This window comes from Dreissena polymorpha, chromosome 15, assembly GCF_020536995.1.
Source record: "Dreissena polymorpha isolate Duluth1 chromosome 15, UMN_Dpol_1.0, whole genome shotgun sequence".
In the NCBI taxonomy this organism is placed as follows: Eukaryota; Metazoa; Mollusca; class Bivalvia; order Myida; family Dreissenidae; genus Dreissena; species Dreissena polymorpha.
The window spans coordinates 51601986-51614644 of record NC_068369.1 but is presented as its reverse complement, the minus strand read 5'-3'; the positions used below and the strand labels follow the sequence as shown (position 1 = coordinate 51614644).

The 12659-nt window shown below is 36.4% G+C and overlaps 1 protein-coding gene across 1 annotated transcript in view; it reads left to right on the top strand.

Annotated features, from left to right (window-relative positions):
* The window catches only part of LOC127859749 (DNA topoisomerase 2-binding protein 1-like), a 107577-nt gene that overhangs the window by 60554 nt on the left and 34364 nt on the right, over positions 1-12659 (top strand). Inside the window, exons 17-20 of the mRNA XM_052397257.1 lie at positions 5976-6052; positions 8736-8773; positions 9730-9798; positions 11457-11541. Coding sequence (XP_052253217.1) covers positions 5976-6052; positions 8736-8773; positions 9730-9798; positions 11457-11541 — 269 coding nt within the window. The remainder of the gene's footprint in view (positions 1-5975; positions 6053-8735; positions 8774-9729; positions 9799-11456; positions 11542-12659) is intronic.

The following is a 12659-nucleotide window of genomic DNA, read 5'->3' as shown; positions in this document are numbered from 1 at the left end:
TATTGAATACTATATTTTATGGATTCAACAATCTACATGACTTTTTGTGTTTTTCAATACTGATGTTCTACTGGCGACGGTTACCAAATCATGCTATATCTGTTATTTGTACTTCTATCTCAACCGGCTACATGCAGACTACTGGTCTTGCAGATAGATCGGCTGAAGTGGGCTCGGAGACTAGCATTGAGGTCGAACATTACTATTTGACCTCTATTAATTTATGTTCGAGACCCGAAGGATGAATTGTTTTAACCGCCTTTACCTGTCGGCTACAGACTTTGCAGTCAGTGTCACGGAACAGTTGGGACACATTAATGACGCTAACAGGATTAGCAAGACGACATTTGTATCGACTTCTGCTTTTCTATTGCTCCTACGGCAGTGCATATTTTCAAGCTACTGGAATCAACAAGAGTTCTGATACATAGGATTGCCTATCAGATTGACCGCATAGCGGCTACAGTCTTGTAGATGGCTTAGGACCTATTGAACTCAGATCTTAGATCCTAGGATCTGGAGGGACCTCATCTTAAAGTTATTCTTCTATTACACTTCTGGCCATAACAGGCCGTCTTCCTATAACTGGTCGTATTCCTTTTGGAATTCGTCCAGGTTAGAAGTCTTGAAGTAAATGGATTAATCAAGTCAGAATTTAAGACTTCCATGCATTCTACCGGCAAGCGTGGACCCGCTTAAGGTTACCCCTAGGGTTTTCACCTTTTTCTGCCATCACACCTCCGATTCCGGAGGTACCACTATCAATCATATTTCCGTACTTCGCAAATCGATGACTTCGCGACCTGTATTATCCAGGATTTTAAAGGCGCCTGTTATTGGTTCAAGAAGAGGCTATATTCTGTAGATAGGTCATTAACTTATAAGTGTTAAACACTGTCCTATTCTACCAATTTTCAAGTGTGTTTGGAGTGGGAAAGTTCGGCTTGCCGTGGTTTCTTTGCCCACCCATCCTTGACAAATGGTTCCGGTCACCGGTCGGTATTTACCGGTCCGGTCACCGGTCCTTCTGCTGAGACGTCTTTTCTCACGTCCGTTTCAGCTTTATTTTTAAGATAATTGTATTAATCTCGGGATTATTTAATGACACAGATTTCCATCTTTTTTGTCATTATTTACCACTATTCAGTGGTGTCTAGACTAGAAGATTATCTTGGCAAGAATATAGTTTATTCTACCACAACCTTCCTTACATCTTATACAGATGTGAGCAGATAAGGTTATGGACGATCACATAGAACAACGTATCTTGATTTTCTCAATTATGTGGTATCCTAACGAATATCACCTGCACATCTACATCTTGAAAAGCGAAAATTCTTTTTAGCTGTTTTTCATTTACAACACATTTTCACGATTCCTTTGTGATGGTTTCAACTATCACACATCGGTCGTGGTTTACTTACAGACACGGAGGTGATCATATTATCACTCCTTGTAACTGGAAATCAGGAACTTATTCGTTCTTTGCAAGAACAACAAATTTTCTCTATCGTCTTTCTCATACCAGTTCGTCTCAACTTGGACCTTTTGTCCTGCAGTTCTTTCTTTCGAATTATTTTTCCTTTGGGTTCAATAATGTAATTGCGCATGCGCGGCAGTGAAGTTGCAGACGAGTTGCATGGTGTACATAGTATATCAAAGAATGTTGTTTATCATCAAACGCTAGTTATTAGCGTTATGCGATCGTATATCGCAGTGTATACCGGTATGCTGAACAACGTCAACAATGCAGTTCACAGAAATCGATCCAGCAGGGTGTGCGATTGTTATACATTCGTCCATTGACATAAACTGGAATATCTTGCCTTCTTGGTGAGTTTTTGCAATAACTGAGTTTTTGCCATAATTTCATGAAATATACTTAATGAACCATGGGATTATGGTTTTACGACCTTTTAAGTCTCCTGTACAATTATTTTCAGGAAACTTCTTCACAGGTCAAATATCATATCTCACTGAGACATATTTTTACTGATCCAAACATGTGCCACTTCATGTCTGGCCATTAATAACTTTGAGTTATCTCTACAGAAGAACGTTTTTCTGTTAGAGTTTCAATCCTTGTTACTTGTGCAAGGATAATTCCATCAGAACTGTATAAAGGTTCTATGGAAATTCATTTTTTACTGGGTAATTGAGAGCGTAGTTATTACCTTAATCACTCTGCTAGATACATAGAGGTTTTTCTCATCTTTTTCTTGATGATAAGAAATTTGTTCTTTTCTTCATCAAAGGATAGAGATTATGCTTTCGTATACCTTGTTTTGTGTAAGTCATCGCAACTCTGTGCTGTCTTACCTATTTTGGAACTGATCCAAACTATGGAACGTCAACACTATGTTTTTCGTTCCTTTACCTTCTTAAGCGGTTTTGACTTGTGTAACATGTTGGGATGCTTTATGAGCTCCCTATGAACCTTTTTCATCAGGCTTATTAACAGTTCCAATATAATTTTAAGACGGTTTTCCTTCTTATTATGGCTTTTACCATACGGAGAAGTGAAATTCATGCTTTTTCTGTTGAATACGACCAATTCCAGTTGGATCTATTGTCGTTTTCACTTTGTTGTGTCAGCCAGGATTCCTTGCTTAATATCAAGTCCTCTATATGGCTTCTACCTTCAAGTTTCCAAGTTTTCTTAAACTAGTCATGAAGATGAGGATAAACTTCTTTGGGCAATCAGGGCTTTGAAGTTCTATCTCAGCAGTGTTAGTCAGAAGTCCATTCGAGGTTCTCAAAGACACTCTTCATTTCCCCAAAAAAGGGGGGGGAGATGTGTCTGCGGCTTCTATTTCTCGGGGTTAGACCTCGACTAAGGAAAGTTAATCTTATCCTATCTAAGGATTCATTCCTTTTTAGGATCTGACCGCATGAATTAAGAGCTCTGTCTGTTTTGTGGGCATATATTAATCACACCCCAATTTTTGACGTGCTCTAAGCTGTTTACTGGAGGAATCCGACCACCTTGTCATCTTTTTATCTTCGTTTTCTGAAGTGCCAACAATACAATTTGTATACGTTTGGGCTTGTTGTGGTTTCACTAACGGTAGTGTCTTCTTTACGACATAGACATATTACTCTGTCCGAGAAGTCATAATTAATACCGTTTTAACGAAGATTACTTGATATCATTAGCTGATAACCCTGTTTATGGGTTCTACTGTGTTGGGAAAATATATACGAACCTTCCCACCGCAGCTTCAAAATCAGCATACGATAACAGGTCAGTATTTATGACATTAAAACAAATTTTTTAAATAAAATTCATTTTAATTATTAAATACTTACCTGTTATCGGTAAGTCCCACCTCCCACCCCGCTATTCGATTAATATTTTTGTATATATATTGAAAGAATATTGAGGGTTGGTTACCGATTTTTGGCTAGGTTGCATTGCACTATGTTTAACCTGGCCTGTATTACGGTATTGAGGTGGCGGATTCCCAGTTAAAATTCCGGATGAGTTATTTCCCCTTGGAAAGTATAAGCATACGATAACAGGTAAGTATTTAATAATTAAAATGAATTTTATTTAAAAAATTTGTTTTAAGGTATGCATTTTTATACTCATTTCACTCTATTTGAAGAATGGAATCACCCTATTGTTCAAAATCAATGGGTGAAAACCCTATTTCCCAAATAATTATCTGGGGCACTGAGCTATAAATAAATAAATCATTTTAAAGTAAAAAATGGAAAAATGGAAAAAAAACAACGACCTGTTATCACTTATATACATTGAGAATACAAGGTTAATTTTTTATTAAAGGGACCTTTTCACGTTTTAGTACATTTGCAAAATTGTTTCAGATTTGCACAATTTGGTTTTAGTAACTATATTTGCAAGGAAACAGTAATACTGAACATTTACCATGCTCTTAAATATCCATTATATGCATCTTTAGGCGAATGTAAACCTGAAAATTATAATGCATTACAAACGCTTTGAGAGTTATGTTGTTGTCGTAATATTTTGTGACAATACCTGGATTGTGTATACAAAGTATAAAATGAATTTAAATCGTTATCAGTATGGCTGGTCAGGTGGCGTAAGCGCTAGTCTTTAACTGAAAGGGTCAGTGGTAAGAGCCCAGGTATTATAAGTATAATTAGCAACATTTAGAGAACCTAATGCGGAAACCTTGATGAGTGCTACAGGTATTTATAGTTTTTATTAACCTTTCAGACAAATCTGACAAAAAAATACAATGTCTGGCAAACATTAACGCTTTTTCAGACACAGAGCTTTATGAAAAATTATGTTCAAAGGAAGTCTTTTCTAAACGAAAATCCAATCTAGATGTAAAGTGTCGCCCCTGATTACAATTAGCACATTTATTTTATGCTTTCCGGTGGTTTATAGAGAAATATCAGTGAATTAAAACAGATAATTTTACTGTTTCAAACTGTGAAAATTATCAGTGAAAATTATCGATAATTTTCACTGTTTACTGTGAAATGACGTCATTATCCTAGCGAAATGCTTTAGTTAAACCGTTTAACAATGTATATAAATTGTGAAAAAAGCTTAAAATAAAAAGAAAATTTGTTGAATTCGGTGGAATATCAATTCTAATTCACTCGTGATCATATAAAATATGTATTTTCACTCGTGGCTGCGCCATACGTAAAAATATTTTTTTCTATGATCACTCGTGAATTAAAATCGATAATCCACCGAAACAACAAATATCCTCTATGTATTAAGTTCCATTTTTCCAGAGCTCAGCTTAAGTATATTTGGTGAGCTTTAGAAAACTCGAACCGCAAGCCTTGGTGAGTTCTTCAGGTCCTAGTGCAGACTCCAAACAACCTGTCAGTCAGACAAATCTTACCCCAAATTGTGACACATTCTGGCACTTTCAGACACAGTGCCTGACAAGAAATTTAATAAGTTAACATGTAACTTGCTTGCATGTCTGACAGATTAACCAAATGTCTGACAAACATTCTGGCACTTTCAGACACAGTGCCTGACAAGAAATTTAATAAGTTAACATGTAACTTGCCAGCATGTCTGACAGATTAACCAAATGTTTGACACGATTGCAACCTTATCTGACAGGTCCTTCTGAGGTTTTGCAAAGTCTGATAGTGTTGAGCAAAAATAACGAATCTGTCAGTGTTTGGTATGCCCCCAGATCGAAAAAATTGGGGGTATATTGTTTTTGGCCTGTCTGTCTGTCTGTCATTGTATGTGTGTGTCCCAAAACTTGAACCAAAACTTTAACCTTTGTTAAAGTTTGGTCATGACTTTTTGAATATTGAAGATAGCAACTTGATATTTGGCATGCATGTGTATCTTGTGAAGCTGCACATTTTGAGTGGTGAAAGGTCAAGGTCATCCTTCAAGGTCAAAAGTCAAAAAATACAATCCAATGGAAGTTAATAAGCTTTAAAAGGGAGATAATTTGTAAACCTGCCAAATGATATATTGAAATTTTATTTCAAAGCGGCGCAATAGGGGGCATTGTGTTTCTGACAAACACATCTTTTGTTTCATTCAAAATCGGGTCCGGAAATTAGCCCCATTCACAATGGAAACAAGTATATATTTTTCCCAAATGGGTGCTAAACATTCCCAATAGAGGTTTTATAAAAAATATTATTTTTTTTAGATTTCAATATTTTGTTCACTCCCAGTCGAACCTTGGTAAATATTATACTGAAAACACTTGTATTCTCCATTTTGAAGAAATTATTTAGCAAAACAACAACAACAGCAATTTCCCAATTTTAGTCAATATGCGGCAAATTTTCCCAATCCAAAGGGACCCGGCCCCATTCCCAAAATGGTGAGAAAAAAACACTGTCTGTATGATTATTGCATCATTATAAACTAAATGAAGAAAAGGAAGTAGCAGGTTTAGATTTATTATCAATAGATAATGTGTGTGAAAATAAAAACAACAACAGTGTATTGTCCCTATAAACTGAACTTCAGTTGATTTCAGCCTCAAGAGACAGTTGGGTCTCTGGAGATGAGAGAAGTGCTGAGCAAGCAGTTGGAGGATGTGATGGCTCAGAACACGTAAGATCTTAGTATAGACCTATCTATTTCAAAACTCAATAGCGGTTGGAGGATGTGATGGCGCAGAACATGTAAGATCTTAGTATAAACCTATCTGTTTCAAAACTCAATAGCAGTTGGAAGATGTGATGGCGCAGAACACGTAAGATCTTAGTATAAACCTATCTATTTTCAAGCTCAATAGCGGTTGGAGGATGTGATGGCGCAGAACACGTAAGATCTTAGTATAGACCTATCTATTTCCAAGCTCAATAGCGGTTGGAGGATGTGATGGCGCAGAACACTTAAGATCTTAGTATAAACCTATCTATTTCCAAGCACAATAGCAGTTGGAGGATGAGATGGCTCAGAACACGTAAGATCTTAGTATAGACCTATCTATTTCCAAGCTCAATAGCAGTTGGAGGATGTGATGGCTCAGAACACGTAAGATCTTAGTATAGACCTATCTATTTCCAAGCTCAATAGCTGTTGGAGGATGTGATGGCGCAGAACACTTAAGATCTTAGTATAAACCTATCTATTTCCAAGCTCAATAGTGGTTGGAGGATGTGATGGCGCAGAACACTTAAGATCTTAGTATAGACCTATCTATTTCCAAGCTCAATAGTGGTTTGAGGATGTGATGGCGCAGAACATGTAAGATCTTAGTATAAACCTATCTATTTCAAAACTCAATTGCAGTTGAAGGATGTGATGGCGCAGAACACGTAAGATCTTAGTATAGACCTATCTATTTCCAAGCTCAATAGTGGTTGGAGGATGTGATGGCGCAGAACACGTAAGATCTTAGTATAGACCTATCTATTTCCAAGCTCAATAGTGGTTGGAGGATGTGATGGCGCAGAACACGTAAGATCTTAGTATAAACCTATCTATTTCAAAACTCAATAGCAGTTGGAGGATGTGATGGCGCAGAACACGTAAGATCTTAGTATAAACCTATCTATTTCAAAACTCAATAGCAGTTGGAGGATGTGATGGCTCAGAACACGTAAGACATTAGTATAAACCTATCTATTTCAAAACTCAATTGCAGTTGGAGGATGTGATGGCGCAGAACACGTAAGATCTTAGTATAAACCTATCTATTTCCAAGCTCAATAGCATCAAAAGCCTTATGCTCATTGAAATGCTCTTGAGTGTGTTTCCTGAGTGGAACTAGTACTTGGTGTGTAAGATCTAAATAAAGCTCCCACAGTTTGGATCAAACCCATGACCTTTCAGTCGCTAGTCAGACACCATATCCACAACATCATGGCGACCTATACGTAAGATCTGAGCAAGCAGTTGGAGGATGTTATGGCGCAGAACCTTAAAAATTCAGTTACTATGGATGTCATATTATGAACACATTGCTCGATTTAATAAAGTATACAGTACATATACCGTACAATCATGTTACTTTTGTTTATTTTAATTTCTTAAATACTAAACATGTTTCAGTCATAGCCTTTACATTTATTATTATTATAAATGTGAAGAAAAACAAGGATTTTGTTTTACCAAACAAGGCTCACAATTTCTGAACTTTTATTAAATATTACTGGATATAGTAACTTTGTTCATCAATTAAAATTATCAGGTTTTATTTTAACCCTTTTTTTTTTGTTTATAGGAAAAAACAGTACTTTAAATTTAAAAATCATAATAAATTGTTTTCAAATATGAAAAATGGTAATGAAAATAATAAATGAGCCACGCTCTGTGAAAAGGGGGTTTAATGCATGTGCGTAAAGTGCAGGCAACACAGGCTAATCAGGGACAACACTTTCCACCTAAACTTGATTTTTGCTAAGAAGAGACTCTCTGTAAATGAAAAATATCATAAAAGTTGAAAGTGTAGTCCCTGATTAGCCTGTGCAGACTGCACAGGCTAATCTGGAACGACACTTTACGCACATGCATTAAACCCCCTTTTCACAGAGCATGGCCAAAATAATTGTAATTGCTTAAATGTATTTATAACTTGGTTTCTTAAGTTATTATGTCATTCTTAATTGAGAAAATCTCCAGTCAAACTATATTCAAATGTTTTTGTTTTTTTAATTGAAAGAATTTAATTAAGTGTAAATCATACAACTTTGACTTCATCTCCCTATTCAGTTGTATGACTTGAACCTTAGTAAATACAATATTGAAAAAATGTGTAATCTCAATTTTTAGATCGGCTGTTTTCGGAGAAAACCCGAGGTATTGTCATAGCCAGCGTGTCCGTGTCGTCCGCAAAACCTTAACATTTTGTTAAGGTTTTGAACATTGGCTCTAAAATCAAAGTGTTTCAACCTACAACTTTGAAACTTCATATGTAGCTGCACCTTGATGATTTATACATGCCACACCCATTTTTGGGTCACTAGGTCAAGGTCACTGTGACCTCTTAAAAAAAAAAAAAAAACAGAAACAAACAAGCTGACAAGCTTTCATTTATTCAAAACTGCGCCCGCAGCCTAGCGTGGCACCCGTTATGCGGTGCTCTTGTTAAGAATTTGTAAGCAAGTAAACAACAACACATATTTCCTGTTTTTGTGAAATTCCCCAATTCAAAAGGACCCAGGCCCCACTCCCCAAAAAGGTGAAATTACACTGCTGCAATTTGTGTTCATTCAGGGTCAGAAGCTAAATATTTATCAATATGGGGGCATAACTACAAAGTCATGAATGTTTTGTCAAACTGTTTCAGGGGTAAACGCAGGAGAAGGGGCAGTAAGAGACTGAATTGTAAGTACACAAAAATACAAGGTTTAATCAACAATACTTCAATCATAGGCTTTAGAAATAAATTACACTTAAGCGTTCCTAATCCAATACAACATGGTTAGGTGTCTATGTCAAAGAAGTCCGTAAGCCATGGGTTATTCTGCAACAAATTTTGTGGATTGCCTAATGTCTAGAAATGTGATGAAAAAGTTGAATAAAAATGGTCATCGTAGATGGGAATTCAAAACTCTAATTACTGTCTCTATCACAAATGCTTACCTGTGTGTTAATTCTTTAAAAAAATCTTACTTTTAGTTCTATTGCATGTAAATGGTAATTTACATTATACAACAATATAAAAACAGTTTTCTGTTCAATAATTAACAGATTTAATGTGATTATTGTCCCCTACCGGTTTCACTCTGTGTGTCCGTCGGTCCGTCAGTCTATCACACTTTTCTGGATCCTGCGATAACTTTGAAAGTTCTTCCTATTTTTTCATGAAACTTGAAACATGGACAGATGGCAATATGGAGATTATGCATGTCATTTCATTTGGTTCCTACGTCAAAAATTCTGGTTGCTATGGCAACAAATAGACTAGAAATACTGCAGAAAATGGTGGATCCTGCACACTTTTCTGGATCCTGCAATAACTTTAAAAGTTCTTCATATGTTTTCTTGAAACATGAATAGATGGCAATATGGACATGTCAGTTCATTTTCTTCCTACGTCAAAAATTCTGGTTGCTATGGCAACAAATAAAAAAAAAAAAAAATCTGACAATGGTGGAGCCGTTAGGGGACATATATTGCTTGGCAATAGTATTGTTATTTGTAGTCTAATATGCTCTGATAACAAAGTTTGCAATTTGAATAAAATCTACCATTTAATCAATAATTCTTTAAAAACATTTATAAAAAAAATATAATTATGTAAGTATTGGTTTGTGAATCTTGGAAACTCTTCCATTCAGGCAGTGGCCAAATGGGTACCCCCGAGGATTCATCAGCCAATAGCGGAGGGAAATCACGTCGGACAGAGGGTAGGTGATGGATTTTAATTACTTGACCCTTTACCACTCAGATACGAGTTTCAGCGCATTTGTAGTCCCTTAGAAAATTAACTTTAATTTAAGACCTTTTGTACTAGATTAAAGTTCTAAAGGCTTCATTTCCAAACCTCAGAAACTGATGAGCAGCAAACATCATAATACCAGAACAGACTGTGAATTCCTACAAGGCTGTTCTGATGTTATGCAGGTGGCATATAGCCATTTTCACTTTGCTTCTGGGTGGGAAAGGGTTAATGACTCAAAGGGATATTGATGCTATTTTATTCAATATAGAAAGAAACCTGATGTGTGATTTGTGAAGTTATTATGTGATTGTTATGTTTTGATTACTGGTAGGATGTTAATATCATAGCTATGAAGATTTATTATACCTCCACAAACGAAGTTTAGGGGGGTATATAGGAGTGAACTTGTCTGTCGGTCGGTCGGTCTGTCTGTCGGTCCGTATTAAGTGTCCGCTCTCTAATTCAAGTAGTTTTCATCCGATCTTCACCAAACTTGGTCAGAAGTTGTATCTACATGATGTCTAGGCCAGGTTCGAACATGGGCCTTGCCGGGTCAAAAACTAGGACCAAACTTGGTCAGAAGTTGTACCTAGATGATGTCTAGGACAAGTTTGAACATGGGCCATTTCGGGCCTAAAACTAGGTCACGGGGTCACTAAGTGCGTTTTTTAAAATTCAGCATGGTGCCCGCTCTCTAATTCAAGTATTTTACATCCGATCTTCACCAAACTTGGTCAGAAGTTTTATGGAGATGATCTTAAGGCCAAGTTAGAACATGGGCCTTTCTGGGTCAAAAACTAGGTCAAGGAGTCACTAAGTGCGTTTTAAAAATAAAATTGAGCATGGTGTCCGCTGTTTTTTGTGAAGACGACATGCAAAATATTATGTGTCAATGCGGCATGTGGGGGTATTCGTCACGTCTGTGACAAAGCTCTAGTTTTTTTTGCTCTACTAAGTTGGCAAACATTGTAGATAATTTTTAATATATTAAAATGGAATGATTTTGTGACAAAAAAACGAATTAAAATTATTTCTATAAATGAACCATTGACTTATTCATTTTGCAGTGTTGTTTTTTTTTTCATTCAAAATTGGGTCTGGTAATCGGCCCCTTTCCCAATGGAAAAAAGTATATATTTTTCCCAAATGGGAGTTGAAAATTCCCAATTTGGTATGGAAGGTTGCCAATTAAAGTTAATTTTTTGGATCTCAATATTTTGTTCAACATCCATCCATATTAGTTCAACCTTAGTTAATATAATTCTGAAAACACTTGTATTCTCAATTTTGAAGCATTTTTTAGCAAAAACAAAAACACAAATTTCCCAATTATTTAGTAAAATAACCTCAAATTTTATCAATCCAAAGGGCCCCGGCCCAATTCCCAAAATGGTGAAAAAAACAACACTCTTTTGCAAATTAAGTTACATGATCATCAGTAAAAATATTGATAAGACACTTATTAGTAGAAGCAAATGAAACATCTTAAAACAAAATTTGAATAAAAGTCCTTTTTTCATCCAGATTGGTGTAGCTATTTGGGTAATTTACTAAAAATCAAATCTATATAGTATAAATCATGTATTTCATGCTGTTGTCGCACTTGTTTTGTTCATGTTACAGAGAGGGTAGCTGTAGTTGAGAGGAACTCTGCAGAGAATCAGCCGTCCCAGTCTGTACACGTTGTATGGGATGACCCCATTAGAAGGTAACAATGGTATATATGAGTCAGTACACGTTGTATGGGACGACCCCATTAGAAGGTAACAATGGTATATATGAGTCTGTACACGTTGTATGGGATGACCTCATTAGAAGGTAACAATGGTATATATGAGTCTGTACACGTTGTATGGGACGACCCAATTAGAAGGAAACAATGGTTTATATGAGTCTGTACACGTTGTATGGGACGACCCCATAAGAAGGTAACAATGGTATATATGAGTCTGTACACGTTGTATGGGACGACCCCATTAGAAGGTAACAATGGTATATATGAGTCTGTACACGTTGTATGGGACGACCCCATTAGAAGGTAACAATGGTATATATGAGTCTGTACACGTTGTATGGGACGACCCCATTAGAAGGTAACAATGGTATATATGAGTCTGTACACGTTGTATGGGACGACCCCATTAGAAGGTAACAATGGTTTATATGAGTCTGTACACGTTGTATGGGACGACCCCATTAGAAGGTAACAATGGTATATATGAGCCGCGCCCTGGGAAAATGGGGCTTAATGCACGTGAGTAAAGTATCATCTCATATTAGCCTGTGCAGTGCATGCAGGCTAATCATGTTCAACACTTTCCATTTATATGGAAGTTTTCATTTAAAGGATGTCACATATAAACATAAATCCACTTTAGGCAGAAAGTGTCGTCCCTGATTAGCCTGGACGTGGATTGCACAGGCTAATCAGGGCTGACACTTTAGACACATGCACTTAAGCCTGTTTTCCCAGGGCAATGCTAATTTATTTTGAACTTATTTATTAATTAATTACATTTGGCAGATTTTCTTAGCTCATCTATTTTTTGAAAAAAAATTATGAGCTGTTGTCATCACCTTGGCGTCGGCGTCCGGTTAAGTTTTGCGTTTAGGTCCACTTTTCTCAGAAAGTATCAATGCTATTGCATTCAAACTTAGTACACTTACTTACTATCATGAGGGGACTGGGCAGGCAAAGTTAGATAACTCTGGCGTGCATTTTGACAGAATTATGTGCCCTTTTTATACTTAGAAAATTGAAAATTTTGGTTAAGTTTTGTGTTTAGGTCCGTTTTATTCCTTAAGTATCAAAGCTATTGCTTTCAT